We start from the raw sequence: 26,087 nt of genomic DNA, 5'->3' as shown, positions 1-26,087 counted from the left end.
TACAACAAATTAAACATTTCAAGGCATTAAACAAAACAACGTCTTTGGCACTTTACAAATAGATGATAGTCAAACAAAAAATGTAAACAAGACAGAGGCATAACATTAAAACGCAACAACAAATAAGTACAAAAAAATTGCAAGGTGATAAAAAGTCAAGGTTTTGGCAATGTGATGGTCTATCCAAAACTCTCTCAGTCTGCATGTTCTCATGCAAAACCGCGTCATCTCTGCTGTGCCCGGCTGTATTTCTGCGCCGGATTGCGAGGCCTCATTCATGGCCCTAGCACCATGCTCTTCCATCCCTTGTGAGACAGCTCAATAGTACCAATCGCCAAGGGTCCTTATTTAGTGCAAATAGGCTGGCTGCAGTCTTTAAAAATGAATCCTGCAAGCGTCATTTTCGGAAAGCAGATGGAACTATGAGTGGTTTGGGCCCTGAAGCAGGTCTGAAAGAAAAATCAAAAAAACATTGGTTAGATATATACTAAAACTTTTATGTAAGTCGTCTGCTGTACTGTTATAACAATCTCACTGATTTACACTGCAAGCAGAAATATCAGAAATTCTTCTTACTTTCTGGTCATATAAAATAACAACCTTGAGTTCCTCCTTGAGTGTGTTAACTCCATATTCTCTCTACATTCATATTATAAGAGTCATAAAAGCCTGAATACAAAAAAATAAACACTTCTTTAATGTAATTCTTTTATATGTTCTCTAAAGGTTCAATAGATTCAATTCATTAAAAAAAGACTATTTTTTTATATGTCAGGCTTTGCAGGATTAAAATTTTTGTAAAAACAGAAACGATAGTGTGTGCTTATCTCAGTTTACCTCATATTTCTCACAAGGCCCTTCAGTTTAAAGAGCGTTAAATAAATGTTTTTCCAAGGTTGACCATCATTTCAAATGAGCTGCTTATGTCTTTCTTTTTGTGTGAAAAACCACAATATAAACATGATACCCTGCTGAGTCTGTCAAAATGAAATTTTTCAGTATATACACTGTTACGTGTTGAAAATGAATGTGTCTTTTTATCACAACATAATACTAAGCTGCCGCCACCACTCGGAAGCTACGAACAGATTTATCTTCACAAGCTGCAAACTCTGTGAGATTCGGTTGTTCTTAGACTGGAGGAGCATGTAGTGCTGGAGACAAGCAGAAATGTATGTATGTGCAGTTATTTCTAAAAATAAGTGCTAGACAGCTGCTTTTGAGAACTGATAGTGGACTAGCATTGATGTGAAGACTCAAGGAGAGAAAAGACGATTTAAACGGGAAAAATTCACTTCTTACAAGATTCCACTGGGGCATGTGTAATTCCCCATAAAACCTACTACTGTATATAAATGAGTAAAACCCCGTCCAAATGTTTGATCTGTTGTGAAAATTCAGTCCTATATTTACTGCACTCAAGAATAGGTAGAGAAGTAAAAAGAGTCCCACGTAATATCCAAACCGCATGGCTCACCACCCACTTATGGTCACACTTATTTTTATCTAACATTGCCTCTGATCGTTTGGTTTGGCAAAGAAAAACAAAGCATTGCATAATTAGAGCAGACAGACTCTCACTCATTAGGACTGCCTTTCTTATTGGAGAGTAACTGTTCAGTCAACTGATACAGTTAGTATGCTAATCAGCTAATAGCGTCACATATTTTGGTATGAGAATAAGTCACAAATGGTGAGTGGAGAAGATATGTTGCAGATAAGTCTGCAGCACCACTTACAGAACTCAATACATACTGTGTACTGTTGTTATCAACCCTAAAGAGGTAGTTCAACCAAAAATGAAACCTTTGTTCATCCTCAGAACACAAACTAAGATATTTTTGATGAAATCTGAGAGCTTTCTGACTCCGACAATGACGCAACTATCACATTCAAGGCCCAGAAAGGTAGTAAGGACATCAATAAAATAGTCCATGTCTACGTTTCCATCAGAGGTTCAACTGTAATGTTATGAAGTTACGAGAATACTTGTGGGGGGCAAATTAAACAAAAATAACGACTTTATTCAACAATTTCTTCTCTTCCCTGTCAGTCTACGATGCATGTTTACTGGCACAGGAGTCGGTGTTCTGGAGTAGAACCTGGATGTGCTTTAATTTTTGGGTAAAATATCCCTTCAAAAACTTTCACAGTGATGTTCATTAGCTTCACCCAACAGGAAGTCAGCTATTTTTGTTTTTGTGAAAAGGGCATGTGGCGAACTTTTAAATACTCCTCCTAGGGGATTCATGTGATTTTCACCAAACTTTGATCAGTATGCCAAGACAATAGGTATGTTTAATTTTTATTCGAAATGGATCCAATCTGATTTTAAATTTTGAAATTCTCTTTATATGAACTGTAAACATACACAGCACGATGGTGCTGTGCATGTGCGCAAGGTATTTTTGAATCTAACTGAGAAGAAAATCATATGTTTTCATGCATCTACATGCTTAGTTTTTCCCTATCGGAAAATGCCAGATCTACGCAACACAATTTAATTTGGATTGAGATCAATTGGACCGGCGTTTCCATGAAGGCTTTTCAATCCAACTGAGCCATCACTCAATTAATAAGAGATTATTTGGATTCATGTAAACATAGCTATTGAGGATGCTAAACTGATAACAAATTTTGGATTTCTCAAATCTAGGTCTTACCATGGAGTACTTTGGAGAGTACCATAATGGAAGAGAGGAATTATTGAATAAAGTCATTATTTTTGTTTTCTTTGTGCACAAAAAGTATTCTCATCTCAAAATTACAGTTGAACCACTGATGTCACATGGACCATTTTAACAATGTGCTTTCTACGTTTCTGTGCCCTGACTGTGGTAGGACCCTTGTTGTCTGTGGATGGTCATAGTGCTCTTAGATTTCATCTAAAATATCTTAATTTGTGTTCAGAAGATGAACGAAGGTCTTATGGGTTTGGAACAAAATGAGGGTAAGCAATTAATGATAGAATCTTCTTTTTGGGTGAACTCTCCCTTTAACAAGTTTTGGATTTTGTGAAAAGGTCATGTGGAGAATTTTTTAAATACTCCTCCTAGGGGATTCATGTGATTGTCACCAAACTTGATCAACATGATGAAGACAATAGGTATGTTTACATGCACTCATTTTTGTTCATCCAAATGAATCTAATCTGATTTTGGATTTTGAAATTCTGTTTACATGAAGTGTAAACATGTGCGCTAGGTATTTTTTAATCTGATTGAGAAAAATAGTCATATTCATGCCTTCATGCATTTACATGCTTTTTCCTATTATTTTGAAAATGCCAGATCTATGCATCACAATTTCATTCGGATTAAGCTCAATTGGACCGGTGTTTCAATGAAGGCTTTTCGATCCTATCGAAAATTCATTATTTTTGTTTTCTTTGCGCATAAAAAGTATTCTCGTAGCTTCGCAAAATTACAGTCGAACCACTGATGTCACTGATGTCACTTTAACAATGTCCTTAATACGTTTCTTTGCTCTGACCATGGTAGGACCCTGGCTGTCTATGGATGCTCAGAGAGCTTTTGGATTTCATCTAAAATGTCTTAATTTGTGTTCCGAAGATGCATGAAGGTCTTACGGGTTTGGACCGACATGATGGTGAGTAATTAATGACAGAATTTTCATTTTCGGGTGAACTATCCCCAGCATGTTGCCACTGTGAATTAATTTTTAAAGTCACTGCCTGCAGCTATATTTTAGTTTTAAGCTCTTCAAATGTTTCTTTTCCTCATCTGTGTTTACTCACCGGAATGCCTTTAAAGGGGGAACAGCGGTCACCTTTCCCACAGGCTTAGAACCAACTGAAGGGGGCATCATCACCATTAGCCCTCCACCAGAAGGTTTGGGCTGTGCTCCACGAGCAGGGCTGAGAGGAAGAGGCCTCTGTGGGGGTGTGGATGGGGGTCTAGGCTGTTGTTCTGATACCGTCTGCATGGGGACAGGAAAAAGAAGCGTAACAGAATTTGAGATGAACTTTATTCAGGATTTCTGACAGCGTATTCACTGTTTTTTTTTTTCAATGCAGATTAGAACAGGTGTTTTAAGCAGCATTTTATTTGATGAGATTGTGGCCTACTTTGGCTCCCACAGTGATTTTGATTAAACCAAAAGAATATGAGTACACTGAATGGTTACCAGTGGTGAGCGTGAAGGGTTGAGGGGTAGAGGCTTCTTAGGAGGACTGAGTTTCTGAGGCGATGCTACAGATTTGGGTGTGCTGGGTGAGTTGGGCGGCTTGCTGATAGGCGGAGGAGGTCGATGTCCTTTGATGTTGCTCAGGGAAGGCGACGGAGCCGGCCGGAGGGGACGGACAATATTGACAGGCTGAGTACCATTGGAGGCTGGGTTTGGCCTTAGAGGAAGCACCTCTTTGCTGGTGTGAGGTAGCTTGAGAAGAAAAAAAAGGAAAGGGATGAGATATTGGTGATGCTACATGATTTGAAAATTTAAGTACACATATCGAGTCAAACTAAACCCATACTAAACAATCCCCATTATTCCACTTCAAAGGACTCATGTCTTGACAGATGTGTTAGTGGTCATAAAACTGATAAATGCAGTTGAAAAATCTATTTGTACCAAATCTATCTACAGTAAATATACATTACCAGTCAAAAGTTTTTGAACAGTAAGATTTTTAATGTTTTTTAAAGAAGTCTCTTCTGCTCACCAAGCCTGCATTTATCCAAAGAACAGCAAAAACAGTAAAATTGTAAAATATTTGTACTATTTAAAATAACTCTTTTCTGTTTGAATATATTTTAAATGTAATTTATAGAAATTAGTACTTTTATTTAGCAAGGACGCTTAAAATTGGTCAAAAGTGATGATACAGACATTTATAATGTTACAAAAGATTTCTATTTCAGATAAATGCTGTTCTTCTGAACTTTTTGTTGATCAAAGTAACCTGAAAAATCTACTCCGCTGTTTCAACATAATAACATTAAATGTTTTTTGAGCCTCAAATCAGAATATTAGAATAATTTCTGAAGGATCTTCTTTTGATTGGTAGTGTATATAGAAATGAGTACTTTTACTGAGCACTTAAGGATGCATTAAACTGATCAAAAGTCAAGACATGTAGACAAGCTGCCCTTTCTGTTCATTAAGGAATCAACATTGATTAATTTTTTTTTTCTGAGCATCAAATCAGCCTGTTAGAATAATTTCTGAGGACTCATGTGACACTGAAGCCTGAAAATATGCCTGCTGAAAATACAGCTTTGCCATCACAGAAATAAATTTCAGATATGAATGTAGATATTAAAATATAAAGACTTGTATTTATTTCAAATTGTAATAATATTTCACAGTACTGTTAGTATTTTACAGCATTTTTGATTAATTAATTGTACACTTGGTGAGCAAAAGAGACTTAAAAAAAATTAATGTCTTACCAACCGAAAAATATGTACAGTGTAATGTAATGCAATGTTTTGTATAATTCTCATTAAAGATATGAAAGTGCTCTGTTTATTTTGACCTCAAATATGACTAAAGCATCTATACCTTAAGATTACCACCTCTGTTGGAGGGTCCCACCACCTTTAGATGGAAAGCATGGTTTAGGTGTCCATTTTTCCCCTTTTCAACAGAGCCCCCATTTCTGAAAACATGAAAACACATACAAATAGTTGAAGGAAATATACAAACATTGTGTTTTTTTTGTCAGTTTGTAAAAGCACAAGACTTCAGACTTTCAGTATACAGCATAATAATACCATAATTTTCTAAGCATTTTATTAGTAGACTGAATAATGAACATTTTAAAGGCATGTGTGTATGCTGTATACTGTTCATACAGTGACATCAGAAAGCATTCAGACCCCTTGGAGAGTATTCATAGTTCAGAATAGACTGAATTATGTATTGTATTTGACACAATATAGCAAAAGGACAAAGTGAACATGTGATATATTATGTATGTATGAAAAAATCTGAAATCTATTATTTGCATTAGTATTCACACCCCGTGTAGCTGTGCATGCTGTGTGGCAGTGATGACAGCAGGAGGTCTTCTTGGGTGTGATTTGCACACCTGGAATCTTTTTTCCCCGTTCGTCCTTGCAGATCCCTTCAAACTTTGTCAGCTTGATTGTGAATAGTTTGTCCACAGTATTTCTATGGGGTCATTTTAGCTGGAACACTCAAGGACATTATTTGTCCCAAAGCCAAACCAGGATCATCTCGGCTTTGTGCTGCAGGTCATTTTGACACTGAATGAAAAATCTTTTCTCTTGACAGAGGTTGTGTGCAGGTTTTCTTCAAAGATCACTCTATATTTGGCTCTATTCAACCTCCGTCATGTCGCCTGCCAATCCTAAAGCCTGTTGCTGAGAATAACAGCCCTCAGTATTATACTTCACTGCAGCTGCGCTTAGCTCCTGGTAGTAGTTAAATACACTTAACATGCCTTGTGCTGTTATGCTTTATTTAATTCTTACAAGCAGATCTTTATCACATGCAAATATTTGAATAAAAAAGAGTATTGGGGGTAACACATTACAAGTAACTCAAGTTATGTAATCAGATTACTTTTTTTCAAATAGCTAGTAAAGTAACGCATTACTTTTTAATTCACAAGAAAATATCAGAGTTACTTTTTCAAATAAGTAACACCAGTTACTTTGTTTTACCACTGACTGATTGACCGCTCTCCTGTCCCCATGTTGGGGGAAATCAGGAGTAAGTGCAAACACAAGCTCAGAATATGCCGCACACCTGCAATTATTAAATAACACACATATCCTTTATGTATTTAATCCCAATGTATTAACTAATGTTTTTGCTGCTGACCTTCAATGATCCAATTCAACCATGCTAATGAGCAAAAATTACACTTTAGAGTGTTGAAGAGTTTTGAACTTTCTTCTCCTGCTTTCTACTGTACAGATGTGAATTCACATTTCCTTCAGCCTGAGGCTTATTCATTTCACTTTAGGTGTAAAAGGGCTTTTATGTTTGCCAAAAATAGAACTTTTTATATCAAAAACAAACAAGCAAGCCAGCCCAGATTTAAAAAGTAACGCAACACTAAGCAGCTAGTTACTTTTTTAGGGAGTAACGCAGTATTGTAATGCATTGCTTTTAAAAGTAACTTTCTCCAACACTGTTCATTTTTTGTCTAACATTGATCGTGCATAAAGATTATTTTCTAGATTTAGATTAGTTGTTAGACAATATGAGTTTTCCCAAAATAATTTCTGAATTGCAACCGTGCCTGTCATTCTCAGCTAATCATCATCTATATTGCTACTCAGTTTGGAAGCTTTAGACCTCTGATTTTTTGGCTTTTTATACTACACAGATTTGTCCTAACTGACACTGAAGTGAAACATATTTAATATGTCCATTTGAAGCTGCAGAAGATATTCTGGGATTTTAAGTCGTACATGAATTGCCTTAGGGGATCGTTGACCCCAAAATGAAAATTCTTACAGTACATCATTTATTCACCCTCACGCTTACAAACCTGTATGATTTTTTTCATTCTTCTGTGTAACATAAAAGAAGATATTTTATGGAATGTTGGTTATTTAAATAGTTTTGGAGACCGTTTTCTTTGTATAAACAAAAACAAAGGCACTTCTTAAAGGAGACCTATTATGCTCCATTTTACAATATGTAATATAAGTCTCAGGTGTCCCCAGAATGTGTCTGTGAAGTTTCAGCTCAAAATACCCCACAGATCATTTATTATATCATTTTGAAACTGCCTAATTGAGTGGAAGGAGAAACACGTTGTTTTCATGTTGCATGTCTCTTTAAATGCAAATGAGCTGCTGCTTCTCAGATATTCTGCCAAAAAACATCTGTTTGGTTTTGATGATCATGTTTATTGCACTGAAATCATGCGTTTTAAAGCCATATCAGTTTAAACTTCTAATACAAGGTTTTCTGAGCCACATGGCATGTGAGTACTAAACTAAGTTCTCTTTCATGTCTTATTGCGCTTAAACGGTCAAATACACACAAGTTTATGTTAAAAACACACTTGAGTTAAAAAACAGTTGGTTATGTCTGTGAAGGTAAACAGCTGGGAAAGAAATTGAATGTTTATATTAGATCTGTGCGGCAGCAGTGTGATATACAGTAAATAAATCAATAAATCCATTGCTCTCTTGTCTATTCTGAGGCTGGGGCTCTAAACAGTGTTCTGTGCTCATCAGCGCAGCCAACAACTTGAACTTTCGCCATGGCGTTAGAACATTGAGCGACTCGTTATTCCCCCAGAAAACATTTACTGGGTTGTTCTTCATGTTTTCTGGTTTGGCAGATGTACCAAGAACTCGATTCTAGCACTTAAACACAGAAAAAGTCAGATTTTCATGATATGTCACTTTTAAAATATCTTCTTTTATGTTACACAGAAGTAAAGAAAGTCGTGCATGTTTGGAATGACACAAAGGTTAGAAAATCATGACATTTTTGGGTGAATCACTGCTTTAAGTGCAAGAGTTGGTAAGTTAAAATCTTGCTCAATGGACAACTTAAAAAAAAAAATTACAAAAAAATGACATCTGTTAGTGTTAGTCAGTAGATGTGTATCGGTAATTGTGGTGCATTAGGTCGCATTTAATTTTGCAATTTTCCTGGAACCGAAAGAGTTCAGAAGTGAGACTGTACGTGCGGGGAATTGCTCTGTGCCAAACATGACCTGGTCTGCCACTGACTAGAAAAAAGGATAATACTGTACCTAATCTGACTAACTTTTAATGTTTTTAATGACTGGGGAAGATTCACAGTGAAGTAACCTCAGTTATCTCACTGCAGCTGCTGTTTTCAGCAAATGTGAAGAGAGATCACATAATTAGATTTCAAAGGATACTGACAGCTGAACTAATCGCATATTTTTAGAGGGCCTGAGATGAAAGACGGGGCTCTTGCACTCTGAAGAACAGCTACTATTATTTCTTATAAAAGTCCCTGTAAAGGAGGTCACAAAATAATTGTTTTAAAAGTATTTGGCAAAGCAAAACGTCCTGAAATAGCTTGATTAAATTTCAAATACAGACTGATAGCGTTTGAAATAAAAAAAAGAACTGAAAAGCTATAGGTAAGGGCAGGAGGGATCACTGAATATTATCTAAAGGGCCAGATCATATTTGTAATTGTGTAAATGTACAGAAGGGATTCTTGTCTTTAAGAGATAAGAATATGTGACCCATACATTTGATAAAACACATAAGGAAAGGAAGTCTCTTCAAAGTAGATCTGGTATCTTCATTTCAAATCCAGCAGAAAAACATTACGGATCAAAGAAGGATTGACCAATTCACTTTTTTGAAAATGTATAATCTAGCAAGTCAGTGGTGTGAGCAGCTCCTTGAGCAAAGAAATTCAGATATTGAATATAGGAATGATGAAGGCATTCTTTGAGAAACCAATATCTGCTGAAGAAATATGACTTCTATTATAATAGCATTAATCAGCTGAAAAGTGGCAAAGCCTCGGGAATGGATGGTTTTCCAACGGAATTTTGTACTGCAGTTCCATAAAAGCACAAAAGCCATAACATCTATATTGCTTAAAAAGAAGATTCCTAAAAGTATGACTTCTATCAGCCAGTTGTGATAGGACGGAAAGAGTTTTGAACCCAGTTCTCAGCAAGAATAAGGCCATTATGTATTATTTTCCACTATTTTCTATTTTTGTAGTTAAAATCATTGTCTGTATTCTATAAATATTCTTTAAAAGTCTGTTTCTGTCAACAAAATGATGTTAGGCAGATATCCCTGTACGCCCGTATGATTTTTCCCTTTTTTGGTCTTAACATCGATAGCCATTAAAAAAGCAATTCAAGTCCTGCTTCAAACAAGCCCAAACAGGATTTAAATATGTGCCAAGATGTGTGCCTCCTCACCTAAACTCATTTATAAATCTGCAAAAAGGCATTTTGATATTAGATCTATCACAGGGCACCAGCAATGGCATTAACAAATGGTTTGTTATCCTGGAGAAATATCCTTGAGTGAGACAGATGAGCTTGAGGAAACAAAGAATGTGCTGTTGTGCCTTTTACTTCTAGGAATCTAAGAAATCAAAACTCTAGGAATCTGTCACACCACAAATTTGCATGAAGAAGATAATACTGTGCTGAATCACTCAGCATGCCACAGGTGGTACTAGTCAATGCACTCGAAATTGCTCGCTTCACTTCAGTTATGCTCTCACTCACGGCATGAATTCAGCGAGTCCCTCTTGGAACCAAATAGCCAATTTACCTAAACAGCCAGCTTTAAGATGAATAGCTCAAAACATCTTCCATCTGACAACACCGAAGGCCACTGCACCTCTTGCAGCCTTGACTGCCAGACATGTTGTTTATGGATAGAATCTCAAAGAACTAATAAAGTTCTTTCATAACTTCAAAGACTTTTAAGGCTTTGCCCTGCCGTGCAGTGTGTACAAATACAAACAGGTGTACCTTTCTAAAATCACATCCAATCAAGTGAATTTGCATAATGGGACTAAAAATAAATTCTACAGATGATCAAAAGAACACATCTGAGCTCAATGCACCATCTGAGATGCTTTAGCTTTTTGATATGCATTTTCAAACTACTACAAACCCATTTTCCCATTGTAACTGTGGTGGTTTGTGTAAATGGATATGCATAAAATTTTTAACAGAACAGCGAAAGGGTCTGAACACTTTGTAAAGGCGCTGCGTAAGTGTGTCTGTGTGTGTGTTGCTACAGTAATACCTGCTGGCTTTGCTTTTCTCTCTCTGTGTTCTCCACTTGTGGTAGAAGGAGCTTTTTATCTTGATGCAGTAGAAGGCAGTAAGTACAGCGGGGAGAAGCACTAGAAAAGCAAAGAGCAGCCCAACAACCAATCCCACCTGACCTGAGGACAGATATAGAACATACAGCGACTGTTAGACAAGGGTCAACAGCAAACACAAAGAGAAGTGCTTGCCAAATATCTGCCACTCTAAATAATAGATCTTGTGTGCGCTGCATTCACTCTGTACTATAATAATGTCTATGGCTATGTTCAGAATAGCAAACTACCATACTTTTTTTTTCTCTAGTATACTGGTATAAAGTAGCATCTAGCAAATGAATAGAACACCCAAATGACCTACTGCATTTCTAAAATGTGCAGCACAAAACCAGAGGATACTCTGTTCCGCAATGCAATGCAACTTGACCTTCTATTTTCAGCATGACTCATGAAGAGAAATGAATATCAACTGTAGCTTTTAATTTTAACACCACTCATTATGTGATCAGAGACTAAGCCATTTTTATACAAAACTGTCTAACTCTCATGCTACTAGTTAAACGTTTGAGATAATGAGCTCATTTTTAAATGTTTTTGAGATAAGTATTTTATGCTCACCAAGGCTACATTTGTTTGAGCAAAAATACATTTAAAACAGTAAGACTGTAAAATATAATTCAAATCCAAAATAATTGTTTTGTATCTAATTTAAAATATAATTTATTCCTGTAATGGCATACTTTATAAATCATTCTAACATTCTGATTTGGTGCTCATTACACATTTCTTATTACTATCAGTACTGAAAATGGTTGTGCTCCTAATTTATTTTTCTTTTCCTTCAGGATTCTTTAAACTAGGGCTGCCCCCTAATAGTTGACTAACCATTAGTCGACGAGAAGAAGATTTGGCGATCAAAATTCAAAATTTTATTAGCCGCTTAGTCGGAGAAAAAAATTCCACACGAAGTGGTGAAGTCACACAGTCTGTGATGGACAGATCGATAATGGCAGGTCTATGTAGTAATACACTGGGCAAGACATCCGAACAATCACCTATCATTCATCGACTTCAAATATGGCTTTTCATCAGAAAGATGTATGTAGTAGCAACTTTACATGGCCGCTCAATCTAATGTTAACCTAGAAAAATGTACACTATTCAAGTATCTTTGCGGAGTGTGGAAGCTGAATAGTGCTCACTGCATGACAGATGGAGGCACTGGTGCGGTCACTTGCTCTTAAAATACTCATTTTTGGTCATACAGATAAAAGAAATACATCTTTTGAATCTGTAAAGATTCTACATTTATTTGTGTGCACTCACAATAACAACGAAACGTTGTGCTTTTGTAAAATATTAAAGCAAACAGTATGCGCTTTCTGACCTCTGTAAGTACAAAACTTCGAAACTCTGTATATACTTGCCTTACAGACATGAACAACATATCTATATAGAGCGAAATGTCTACTTTCAAATGAACCAGTTCAAATAGAAAACACATATATACAGATTATGTAATCTGTATGAAATGTGTATGCAGACTTATCATTACTGCGGAGATGACGAGTCAGTGTCGCCGACTTCATCCCTTAAGCCAAAAACAAAAAAAGCACTAGTTTATCAATATGTTATTAAAACATTAATTCAGTCTCCTTGCTGTTTTTCAGACACATTCATAATTATTATATCTGCCGGTGCACTGTGGCAAGCTTTTTTGCATGCACTTGAGTGCTTATTAGGCATTATTATGATTTATGTGGTTTATTAATAAATGTGCGACTAATAGTTGACAAATGCTTTAAATAAACGACTACTAGTCAACCAGAAAAATCTTTAGTCGCAGGCAGCCCTACTTCAAACATAAATAAAGTTGAATAGAAAGAACATATATATATTTTTTTATTTGTAGGAATGTAAAAGTCATTATGTGTCCTTTGAATCAATTTAATAGGTACTTGTATAATTTCTTTCAAAAAGAAATCTTACTGACTATTTTTGAATTCTAGTGTAGGTAGTAAAGTCATGTGACATTGATCAGGGAACACATATTCACTATTAACTAAGAGTTTTTCCTCAATAAACTAGTTGTTGTACTATAGTAGTTAAGATTAGTTATGGAGTAGGGTTAAAGGGTTAGCTCACCCAAAAATAAAAATTCTGGCATTATTTACTCACCCTCATGTCATTTCAAACTGGGAACTAGTTGCTTATTAGCATGCATACTAGCGTATTGGTTGTTTAGTGGTACTTATAAAGGACATATTAAAGCTATAATGGACTATTTTAACAATGTTTTTACAACCTTTCTGGGCATGGAACGTGGTAGTTGCCTTGCTGTCTATGCAAGGAAGCTCTTGGATTTCATCAAAAATCTTAATTAGCATTCCGAAGACGAACGAAGGTCTTACGGGTTTGGAACAACATGAAAATGAGTAATAATGACAGAATTTTAATTTTTTGGTGAACTATGCCTTTAAGGGATCTAAAATATGGGTATGCAGAATAAAGCATTAATATGTGCTTTATAAGTACCAATAAACAGCCAATATGCTAGTATGCACACTAATAAGTGACTAGTTAATAGTGAATAGTGCTCCCGTATCTTAAACAATCTTAGATTTGCTCTTGAAATGTTTCAACAAGCAAAGATATCATTGGCCTGAGTCCTGGAAAGAAAAGCTGGACGGTAGAGATTAATGGTCAAGGTGACATCTGATAAGAGGTGTGAGGAAGAAAGGGAAAGTGAGAAAGAGAGAGAGCGAGAGCCCACAAGTGATAAAATCTTAGATAAATCTATCTATAAGATGGATTAAAGAATAGGGGAGAAATAAGTGAGAGCAGAGGCACATGTGCACTGAAAGTTGAAGGTGAACTCACTGTCGTACTGCACAGGTCCACTGTCCACACTTCCCCCGAGTCCTGGTTTCTCACAGAAGGGGGGAGCCCACCCCCGGTTACAGTGGCAGTTCCTATTACTGTTACACACCTGCATGCAAAACAGCACGACACATAGGAATTAGGGTGGATGAGAATTTTCATCTGGAAGGTTTGGGTGTAACTTTCACACGCCTTTTGCACTGCAACTGTTTGACCTTAAAAGGATAGTTCATCCTACATAAACGGAAATCCTGTCATTATTCACTTCATGTCCAAACCTTATGAACTACACCTCAAACAACTGCTTACAATTCTTTGGTTTTAATATATGTTTGTTTGAGTAAGTTTTAGCTTTTTTAATCACATTCAGCTATTTACCTATCCTCACTTTCATTGCTGCAACTGCAGGGAACATTTTCCGTCACGTCTTTTAGAGTATAGGGCAAATACAGAATATACCGCCTTTCATCTTAATGGAATTTCTTTTAACACAGAATATTTTACACGCTTCAGTCTAACCCAGAGGCAAGACAGGAACAGTGGAAAGGAGAGAAAATGTGCTGTGCGCAAATACGGTGATCGCTTACTTTATGCTTCATCCACACTTGTCTAAACCATACAATCAATAGGAATCAAATGATAATGCCAATGAATAATAAAAAAGCAGTTTCTGAATCTCTAATCTCCCCTCAAAGACCTGTCGTATTTGGCTGCCCTTTTGAAAAGCGACTGGGTAAATAAGCAAGAAATAAAGAAATAAAAGAAAAGCTGACAAAAGAGACAGACAGAGGGAGGGCAAAGGGATTAGGAAAGACAGAATTTGAGTTCATACGGCTTGGAGGCTGTTTACGACTATTTGACCAGAAAATACACAAATCAAATGCTATAGCTCTGCTAATATAAGAAAAGCAGCGTTTTTTTATTAGAGGCAGTATGTGTCGGGAAATGAGCGACCCAGAGGGCGGTTTTAAAGGATTTGGAGGTGTGAAATCCACAATGAGTCAGTCTGGGTTAAAGAGGAACTCAAAGGGAGAAGCAATACTATGTCTTAGCCTTTATTTAGCCATAATTTAGAAGAAGCGCTTGCATGGTTCATAAAAAAAAACCCCTTTTTGCACCAATAGTGTCTTCCAGTAGCTGCAGCACTGACAAATTAAAAAAACAAAACAAAACATATTCTTATAACCAAATAATACGCTAATAATAATAATGTACTTTTTTCTCTTTTTTGCAGTACAATATCTAAGCCCCCTTAAAACAAAATTAAATAAAGCAAATGAAGCTAAACTGCATAAAATATGAACTTTTTTTAAATATAAAAATATAATAATTTTGAGTTTAACACTTTTGCTTTTTAATCATAAATTTCACAACACTGAAATTTTTAGTAAATTTAAATGTTAGTAAATTTTCAATTTTAACATAAAATGTTCAGCATTTTTGTTGTTTTCTTATATATAGTAAAGGTATTATTAGTGTTAATGTTTATCTTTTTTTTTTTTTTTTTTTTTTTTTTACATGACCACTTACCCCATGCCCATGGCAATGGCTGATGCAGGTTTGTAACTCAGTAAAAGAGGCATTTTGACATCGTCGGTCTTTGCACACCTGAAGGCAATTAAAAACAGAATAAATCAACTCTTCAATGCGAAACATAAAATACATATGGGACCCAGGACCACAAAACCTGTCATAGGTTTTTTTAATTGAAATTTATACATCATCTGAAAGCTGAATAAATAAGCTTTGATGTATGGTTTGTTAGGATAGGACAATGTTTGGTCGAGATACAACTCTTTGAAAATCTGGAATCTGAGGGTGCATAAAAAAAATCACCTTTAAATTTGTTTAAATGAATTTCTCATGAATGCATATTACTAATCAAAAATTACATGTTTATATATTAACGGTAGGAAATTTACAAAATATCTTCATAGAACATGATCTTTACGTAATATCCTAATGATTTTTGGCATAAAAGAAAAATTGATCATTTTGATCCATACAACGTATTATTGGCTATTGCTTTAAAAATACCCGTGCTACTTATGACTGGTATTGTGGTCGAGGTTTACATGTTTACTGATATACTTATTTTGGAGAAACATCTCCACCTAATAGTACAGATGCTGTTTAAATGAGAAGCTCACTTCCAGAATAAAGATTTTCTGACAATTTACCCCCATGTCATCCAAGATGTTCGTCTCTTTCTCTCTTCAGTCACCAAAAAATTAAGGTTTTTGAGGAAAACATTCCAGGATTTTTCTCCATATAGTGCACTTCAGTGGTTTGAAGGTCCAAATTGCAGTTTCAATGCAGCTTACAGGAATAAGGGTCTTCTCTAGTGATACAATTGTTCAATTTCTTAAAAAAAAGTAAAATATTTATATACATTTTAACCACAAATGCTTGTCTTGCACTAGCTCTGTGATGCACACCTTTGGCATTACATAATCATGTTGGAAAGGTCATGCATGGTTAGTTCTTCGTCTGTGTACTCCAGTTCAAGGCTGAAAAACTCCATCTCATTTTCTCCTCCAACTTCAAAATTGTTCGACATCGTTGTTTTTTTGTTTTTTTTGTAAAGGGCGTCTTACTTTTTTTTGCGCGTTCACTTTGTAAACACTTGTTAGTGGTACTTCGGCCTACATCACGCATGACCTTTCCAACATCATTACATAATGCGCACGGTTGGGCTGATGCAAGACTAGCATTTGTGGTTAAAAAGTATATACATTTTTATTGTTTTAAGAAAATGACCGATCGTCTCACTAGACAATGCACTCATTCCTCGGCTGGGATCATGCAGAGCCCTTTGAAGCTTGAAACTGCAATTTGGACCTTCAAACCATTGGCCAACAATGAAGTCCACTATATGGAGAAAAATCATTTTCCTCAAAAATCTCTTTTTTACACTGAAGAAACACAGACATGAACATCTTGGATGACATGTGGGTGAGTAAATTATGGAAGTGAACTTCTACTTTCATAAATATATCAGATGAATATACATCTTGGAAAGAAAAAAGAAAAGAGAGAAAAAAAAAAAACACTTGCCTTCCCCTCTCCACACTTGGTTCCCGTCATGACCAGTCCAGGGTCTGGAAGATCACCCTGCCCATCTTGGGTGCTGTAAACATATGTGCCTCGGCACTTCACCTCAATGCCGTCTGTACGGATAGTGGTGTCTATGGAAACAGCATTGGTGCCCTTTGGTTTCTTGGCAGCACTGTGGCACTGTATTTTACCGCATTTGGCATCACTGTTAGGATTTGATATGAGAGATGGAAAGTCATGAGGGATCACTAGTCATCTTTGCTCAGAGCCATTTAGCATAAATTCATCTATACGGAATACAAATTAGATAACAGTATGATAAAAGAGTCTAATCAACTAAAACATGTTTTGAGAATGATGAATATGCAGAAAAAACTGTTTTAAAAGTAGCAAGTTTGCAGTGCTGATCTCGTAAACTATCTGAACTATTTTTTTTTTTTTTTTATGTATTGGTTTGTTCTTTTTTATGTATTGGTTTGTTCTTTTTAATATATCGGTGGAGTCACAAGAGAATTAAGTGTGCTGTAACAATATCAAAGAAGTCCAAGACCAAATTGCTGTTTGCAGAAATTGCAGATTTTGCTTCACTTCAGGTCAGCAAGTTCTTTGACAGAAACCACATATTGCTTATACGGCTTATTAAAATACTAAAATACCACCTCACCTTTTCTCACACTTCACATAGTTGCCATGACTGTCTTTGCCACAGTTTCCAAAGGCATTCCCCGCTGCGTTCACATCCTGAAAGCAGGCGTCAGGTGCCGGCTGCGCACCTGGACATATTTAGTTATTGAGTTAAACCTACGTTACTTCTGAGAAATGTCAATTACAGTCAGAGACTCAAATAGACCCATAGTGCAAACATGGATGTGCTGGCTTCATGCCACCAGCTGATATTTGGTTAGAGATTAAATTAACCTCAAGCTTCAGTTTTAGGTTTTAAGTGACTAAAACATTTTATAAAAATGTATTTATAACACATAATGCCAAAATTATTCTTTTTTCTACCATGCCAAGTTACTAACAATCCATACATTGAAAAAAAAATCCAATCCAGTAAAACATTAACTGCGCAACTAAAAATTTGTGAATACGATCATATCAGTTACACACAGTGAACATCAAACATGTCAAAACCCCCTCACCCCACAAATGACAAAGTACATCTGCTGTGATCTGTGTTTGTTTGATAGCCAAAGAGCCTGACTGGACATGAGCCCAGAACGCACTGGCGGTGTACAGCCAAATGCCATGAGCTCTCACTACATAATCAACATCAAGCAGTATTTGATCATTAGTGCTGACTAAACACTGAAATGGTCAATTAGGATTCAAAAACTTTGTTCTGGAAGGTTGGTTTAGCGACATTTGGCAGTGAAGTACCATAATATTACCATGTTTTTTTTAACATGGTACCATGGTAGTACCATTTACAGTTTTTGTCGATCACTAATACACAATTCATGAAACAATTTACCATTTTCTCACAACTATAAGCACATACGCATCTCAAAATTACACACCAGCTTGTGCAAACTTCAAACTTCCAGGTCATAGTCAAACATTTTAGTCAGAAACACATTCTCTTTTGTCAGACTCAAACTTTGGCCTCAGATAACACAAGCCTGACGAAAACATAATATTTTCTTGCCTAGAGAACACTAGTGAGATCAGTTCAAAACACTGTTACAAAAACCTCCTTGTGTGAATCAGGAGTCCTTTTGCTGGTCAGTGTCTCTTACAGTATACAGCATAAATAGTAAATTTTAACAATAAACTAAGAAAAATTACTTTCATTACACTACTGTAAAGTGATCTTACAGTAGATGAAAAGCACTAGAAGAGAAAAGTTCAAGGACCAAACAACAGAATATACAGTAAACACACATTGAAATATACTGTCAGTTACTGTACAGCAATAACTAACTAAATAAATTAAATAAATTATGTACTGTAATTGTAATGTGTAAGTAGTGTAAAAACCCTATAGATGAGCCTGCAGCTTATGGTCATTCCATGCACAAGAACATTGTCAACTATAATGCTCTGTATTTCATCAGGAACAAATGACCGTTGACCTTGTCCCCTTCATTTTTCTTTTTTCCTCCTCTTCCTTTTGAATGAAAAGGATTCATTTTTTAAAACACATAATCGCCTGTGTTCTTGTTCATGTCATCCTGAGATTCTGGTGTGTCATCAGATTTGCTACTTAATGTTTACACATGGATAAATGTGTGCTATTTGTGTTCATTTTTTTCATGTTGAGGTATTTATATGTGTTTGTGTTTTCCAAATGAGAACATGGTTAAAGCTATAAAATGGGTTATGTTGTTCTTGTGTAGAGTTTTGCAGAAAACACTGAAACGTGTGAAAGCAGGTGAAATGGGTTAAAAGTTTTGAGAAACATGACTTTGTTAACAAATGAGAAAAACTGTAATGGTTTGTTAATACAGAGAATTGGAAGTGTGACCAAATGACATAATTTTGCACAGGTTTAACCATGTTTTCATTTGGAAAACACAAACACACAATATAATTACCTCAAGAATCACAAAATGAACACAAATAGCACACGTTTATTCATTTTCAAAAAGTAAACAAACTGTGAATAATTTTTCATTGCTTTCAGACAAAATGCATTCAATGACAACATTTCTCAATATCCATGAACACTTTTTGTCATTTATACTCCACACCCTGCAAAACACTATACATTTTTCAAATGCTGACACGCTGCTTTCAAAACTGATAAAAGCACATTCAAATCAGAGCGATGGCAAACTGTGTTGAGCACGCACTCTCGCGAATTCTCTTATCATAAACAACACAGTGCAGATACGATTTAAATAAAAGATTCATTTTGTAGCTTTAGTGATTATAGCGGGGTTTTTGCATAACTTGCACTGATAACGACATAGACCAACATGTTTGTCTATAAAGTCAGAATGTGACCTGACCAAATTTCAGACACAAAATAAAAACATTTTAATATTGTTTTCTATTTCTATGTTGTTTTCTATATCATCTGATTGGCATGTTTTAAGCACTAAATCTAGCCTCTGATTGGCCAACGCAGTCCTAAATTCAACCGAAATGCGTTTGATTGGTTATAAGGCTCAGCGTTGAACAAAACAGCACGTAAATCTAATGCAGCGATGAACAAATCTAAATGTAGGCTGATTTCACAAACTGAAACTTTTATTTATTTTCACATTTCATTTCAGTGTTTACTTCAATTGCTAACAAGCATTGTTCAATACTGATGCCACATTTTCAAATCTGTTCATACAGACTGCATTACTGACCAAACTATTTATCTCACCTCCAAAACTCATTAAGACCAACAAAACACTTCATATATGTTTCAAAATAAGCTTGTTTTACCATAACACTGGCAACAATTCTTATTCAGAAAACATACATTTCATTCATAACACACTGATCTATAAATAAATAATAATAATTAAAATAAAATAAAATAAAAACGTGGATACATTTCTGAAGCAATAATAATAATAAAAAATACAAAACATCAACAGCATGTCTAGTATAATGAGGTACTGTATATGCAGTATTGGAGTCCCAGCTGCTACAGGCTTTTTGTGTGAAGTTTGTACGATCTCTCCATGTTGATGTTGGTTTCCTCTGGGTTTCTTCAACAATCCAAAGACATGCAGGACATGTGAACTGGAGACCGTAAGTGAGTGTGAATATGAATGTGTGTGTTTGTCATCCCTGTGATGGATTGCCATCTATACAGGGGGTTTTCCTGCCTATGAGCAAGGAAAGGCTCCAGCCTCCCCATGATGCTACAAAGGACAAGTGCTAAGGAAGATGTATGGAACAGATGGATGGATGTTCATGAGGGTTCTGTGCTATGAGGGTTCTAGTCCTCCCTCTTTGCCACTCTTTTATCCCCATCTATGTTTCCAAACAAAATCATTCTGAAGCCATCCATCCCATTTGTTTATCAAAAAATTACTGAGAAGAAGAAGAAGAAGAAGAAGAAGAAAAAAAGAAAAAAAAAAGACTAAAAACAGGACATTTGTCTTGGCTTTCAGTTGAAATTGCAGTTAGTTGTGTTTGGAATAATTATTATTCAATTTCATAGTAAATATTCTACTAAGATTTTATATTTCAGTATAATTCCTGCAGAAATTGACAGTTTCCTATCATTCTGATTTGAAAAATATAAAATAATAATAATAATAAAAAAAAAACAATAACAAATTCCTGAAGCAATAATTACAAAAAAAAAGAGAGAAGCAGCATTTCTTCCCTCCTGTCTTTATATACCAAAAACAAAAAAACAAAAACAAAAACAAAACAAAACAAAAAAAACATTAAGATTTACAAAATTTACTTGTGAAAAATAAAAAAAATATATAAAAATAAAGTTGAGAAAAAATATTTTAAAAATAATAACAACAAATTCCTGAAGCAATAATTGAAAAAAAAAAGAGAGAAGCAGCAAAGAGGTACTGTATTTGTTCAGTACTGGAGTCCCACTTGCTCCAGGAGACCTTTCTGTCTGGAGTTTTCTGTGTTTCTCACACAGACCAAAGACATACAGAACAGGTGAAATGAAGACTGTCAGTGTGAATATAAATGTGTGCATGTTTGTCATCCCTGTGATGGACTGGCCAAAAACAGGACATCTGTCCTGGCTTTCAGCTGAAATTGCAGTTAGTTGTGTTTGGGAATAATTATTATCCAATTTCATAGTATTTTAAAATTTCAATATAATACATGCAGAAATTGATGAGTCTGCTATCATTCTGTTTTGAATGTGCTTTTATCAAAAATTTGTTTTGCTGAAAATGTGTTTTGCAGGTTGTGGAGTATAAATGACAAAAGTTTTCATGGATATTGAGAAATGTGATCACTGAATACATTTTGTCTGAAAGCAATGAAAAATGATTCACAGATCGTTTAGCACAGACTTCTGTATTGCTGAATGTGTGAGCAGTTTTGAAAATGTGGCTTCCGTATTGAAAAATGCTTGTTAGCATTTGAAAAAAAACTGTAATGCATTCTTGCTAAAAAAATAACAAAGTAACAACTTCTGAGCTGGATCCTACAAATCTAATTTCCCTGCAAACTAAAAAAAAATAACAGCCAGACAGCACGTATCTTACCGTAACCCCACAGCTGCAGGCACTGTTGTTCATGGGTCAGACACATGCCATTATAGCAGTAGGCACGGCCATGTTGACACGATGACCCGTCCTGGAGGTAAACGTTAGAGGGGCAGTAGGGAGAACCTCCCGTGCAGTATTCCGGCAGATCACAGGCACCGGCTGGTCCGCGGCACATGGTGCCGGCCTGCTTCAGCTGTGGGCAGAGGGCACGGTAAGGAGACTGGAGGACTTTGATGAAAGAAAAAGAAAGCAGGTGGTGGGCAAACTACAGAGAAAATGTGGATATGAAATTGTGGCGTCTGCTGCTTCTCTAGAATGCAGAAACACAGATGAGGCCTACTCTAGCAACTATTTTGAGCAACACATCAAATAAATAAATAAATGGTAACACTTCACAATAAAGTCCTGTTGGATAGCAGTAGTCAATACATTAACTAACATTAATAAACAATGAACAATATATTTGTTATGGTATTTATTCATCGTTGTTAATATCATTAAAAATGTGAAATGGTGTCAATGAGGAAGGATGGTTTTTGTGGCCAGGTGGTGTAGTTTTGACATCTACCAGCAGGGGTTAACAGGGCCAGGCTAACTTGCTAAGCCTCGACCATTTGTCTGAAACATACTAAGTGAGAGTCGGAACAGAGTGAGAGAGGGAAGCGGTGGGAGAGAAATAAATAAATAAATAGATAGATAAATAGACAGATAAATAGTTATGCACCTTGCAGTTCTCACAGCAGACCCCGTGGGCACACTGTGCATCCACCTTCAAAGTGCAATTGCTGGGGTGGCAGCAATCATTGGTGCACTCCTGCGGGAGACAGAAACACACACACACACATAAGGCACTTCTGATAAAGGCTACCAAAGCAAATCAACATATGGCCCTCAACTTACATGGTCAGTCACTTAGGGCAAGTTGTGAAATTATATGCATAATGTATGTACTGTACACACACAGTGTCTGCTTGCATGCTACGATTAAATGGCGGAAAATAAATTGAGAAGAGAAATTGCACAGGATGTTAGATGCATATAAAAATGTTTGACACGTATGACACTGATATATACAGCGTGGAGGCGTCTGACGGCCAATAATTATACCGTACAGCTGAAAATGAATAGGGGAAGGGGAGGAAGTGTGTGTGTGTGGTGTTTTTAGGGTGTTTAATGAGGAGGAAACGGTCACACCACACATATACGCTCTGTCACACTCACAGACACACATACAGCGCCTCTCTGCCTCATATAAACACACACAGCGACCTCTATTCTGCTTGATACGGTTTCAGAGCATCAAGTGCGACTGACAGCTGTGATTATCACACTAGAAATAAATGAATGGTGTGATTCAGTGACTATAATGAAAAAAGACATGCGTACATGACAGCCTTGCACTGTCAAATCTATTTTTGTGTATTCACAGAAGTAGAGAGGGCCGGCAGATGATGGTTTGGATTAAAAGGTTAGAACAAAAGTGTATGATAACACTTCTCAGTTCAGCGCCACAATCTAGCTTTTGCTGTCAGGTGATCGCTGAGGTATTGTTTCATTGAATATGATATTGGCAGCAGGTAAAATCCAGAACAGTAGTCCAGGTGTTTATGTATTGACTAGGAGTTACAAACGCTACCTCAGTCTACCTGCACCAGATGGCAAATCACCCAGCCATTATATGCGCACTGACAGCCTGTCAAACATGGCTTTGCGGCAAGGTGGGACGCTCCTCTTTCTCTCTTTCTACACACATACAAGCATGCAAGCAAACATAAAAATGCGTACTCTTTCATCTGTCACACTTTGTTACGGCAGCCTTTGCTGTAGTTCAACTATGTATGTTCTGACTTTTGTGTTTGTGATAAAAAACAAAACTTTTTGCTGGTTAGGCAAAGCTATTCACAATAAAACATACAATACATTGCATAAATATATCAAGTGTTCCTTGAATAAATAATAAACGCATAAAAATCTGGCATAATCAATGGTAATCCATATTAACTATCAAATTTTGATTTATTACATGTATTTCACACCCTCTGCTGTTCTCTGAAAAATGACTAATTCATGATTGGTCTGATTCAATATTCTCTAAATCAATAAGTAATTCCATTCAATAATTCATTTAGGCACAAATCACCTCTGGTTCTCCACAGTCACACTCCTCCCCTTCCTCTACAAAGCCGTTTCCACACCTCTTGCCACCGACCAGATCCTTCATGTTGGGCATGTTGAACAGGCACATTCCTCCTCCCTTCTGGAAGTAGTTGTCCAAGTCTTTTTTGCTGCAGCGGCTGAAAACTTTTGGAAAGGGGTGCCTGTAGACCATTTTAGAAAGGCATGTCATTTTTATGCATGAAAATGATTGAAAACAAAAGGTGCACTAATAGAAATAACTCTGAAACGGCAGATGCACTTAAACACTGAACACTGAAAAGAGAAATAGTGAAGTTTCCCAAACTGTAATTTTTTTCACCGTTTCATACCTTGGACAAGTAAAAAACACTTTTCTCCTCTCAATGCCAAGTGATCTCCTCTGATCTTCTGTCTTACCTTTTCTCTACAGCAGGGGCACCAAAACCAAGGGGTCACATAGCCCACTTCATCTCAATCAAGCTTCAAACCAATTCACTCTACTAAAACTATCCTTGCCATAAATGTCATGCTTATGTCAGCCACTTTTGATCTCATGCTAGCAGCTGTTTTTTTTTTTTTATCCAGAAAAAGTTCTTTTTGGCTTTTATGGTTTATGTCTTTCTTAGTTCTTACTCAGTTAGCTGAAAAACTGCTGCACCCGTAACACTGGGGTTCCACAGGGCTCAGTGCTGGGCACCCTGCTGTTCTCCATTTATACCAGATCTCTCAGAATATTTCTCCAATTGCACAACTCCACTGGCGTGCTGACAACTCCTGACACATCATGTTCCCTCCTTCTTTCTGTAAATCAGTGTTCTAAGAATGGATCTGAACATGCTTCTGTGAAATGTATCTCTTTTCTAGAGAAAATGTATGTATATACGGGTGCAATTTGCTCCTGAGACTATCATGCAATACCATCATAGATGGTGCCTTATCAAAGTGTATGTACAGGATGTTCATGGTATTTTGTTTACATGCTACCTTCTCAGGTATCACACAAACAACTGTCTAGAAACCAGATTGCAACTGATGTTTTCAGACAGCTTAAAGGACAAGTCCACTTCCACTTCCATATGAATCATTGTTTTAGAAGTGGACTTCTCCTTTAGGGCCGTTTTGTGTGCAATATACACTACCAGTCAAAAGTGTTTAACATTTTTAATAATTTTAATCTGCTCACCAAGTCAACATTTATTTAATACAAAGTCATTTATTCCTGTGATTTCAAATATAATTTTTATTTTTTTGCATCAACATGATCCTTCAAAAATCATTCTAATATTCTGATTTGCTGTTCAAAAACATTTATTATTATTATTTTATTATTATTATTATTATTATTATGTTAAAGACAGAGGTTCATATATATATATATATATATATACTGGATAGGACAGTAAAAATATTTCAAAATGTTACTGTTTTGCTGTACTTCAGATAAAAAAACTGCAGGCTTGGTGAGCAGAAGAGACTTTTAAAAAATATTAAAAATCTCACAGTTCAAAAACTTTTGACTGGTAGTGTATAATAGTGTGCATTTGATAAAAAATACAATAAAAATTCACTTTTAAAACATTTTTACAACAAAACAATTTATATTTTAAGTTTTAAAGTTTTCTATTTTAATAATTTTTTTAAAAGTTAACCAAAATTTTTTTTTTTTAAAAGATGAACCAGCAGCCGTTACTCTAGTCTTTAATGTCACATGATCATTTGGAAATCATTTTAATATGCTGATTTGGTGCCAAACAAACATTTCTTATTATCAGTGTTGAAAACAGTTGTGGTGCTTAATATTTTTACGTATTCTTTGAGGTGAAAAGAACAGCATTTAACTGAAATAGAAATATTTTTGAAACATTTAAATATGTCACTTTAGATCAATTTTAATGTGTCTTTGATGAATAGAAGTATTTATTTCATTCAAGAAAAAATATATCAATCTTACTGACCCCAAACATTTGAATGATAGTCTACACCAGACAGTGAATGGTCTGTAGGCGAGGAGACCAATAGTACTTGACTCGTCCTTAGGGACATATCATTAGCAAGTGTGTGCTTGTACAGTAGCATCCTGCCTATGTATTATAGTAGTGACACAATTAGAAGTTAAAATTATTTGGAAGT

At 35.9% G+C, this 26,087-nt stretch overlaps 1 protein-coding gene across 1 annotated transcript in view; it reads right to left on the bottom strand.

The window, feature by feature from the left end:
- Positions 1–344: 344 nt before the first annotated feature.
- adam19a (ADAM metallopeptidase domain 19a) overlaps positions 345–26,087 on the bottom strand; it is a 108,801-nt gene continuing 83,058 nt past the window's right edge. The window contains exons 13-24 of the mRNA XM_051114651.1: positions 23,962–24,139; positions 22,546–22,635; positions 21,819–22,014; positions 17,345–17,453; positions 16,681–16,885; positions 15,154–15,231; positions 13,624–13,732; positions 10,722–10,863; positions 5,524–5,620; positions 4,147–4,398; positions 3,758–3,939; positions 345–449 (exon numbers count right to left, since the gene is read on the bottom strand). Of these exons, the coding sequence (XP_050970608.1) occupies positions 398–449; positions 3,758–3,939; positions 4,147–4,398; positions 5,524–5,620; positions 10,722–10,863; positions 13,624–13,732; positions 15,154–15,231; positions 16,681–16,885; positions 17,345–17,453; positions 21,819–22,014; positions 22,546–22,635; positions 23,962–24,139 (1,690 nt within the window). The 3' untranslated portion in view covers positions 345–397. The remainder of the gene's footprint in view (positions 450–3,757; positions 3,940–4,146; positions 4,399–5,523; positions 5,621–10,721; positions 10,864–13,623; positions 13,733–15,153; positions 15,232–16,680; positions 16,886–17,344; positions 17,454–21,818; positions 22,015–22,545; positions 22,636–23,961; positions 24,140–26,087) is intronic.

Source organism: Labeo rohita, chromosome 7 (assembly GCF_022985175.1).
Source record: "Labeo rohita strain BAU-BD-2019 chromosome 7, IGBB_LRoh.1.0, whole genome shotgun sequence".
Classification (NCBI taxonomy): domain Eukaryota; kingdom Metazoa; phylum Chordata; class Actinopteri; order Cypriniformes; family Cyprinidae; genus Labeo; species Labeo rohita.
Note: the sequence above shows the minus strand (reverse complement) of the source record. Positions and strands in the feature narration are given on the sequence as shown.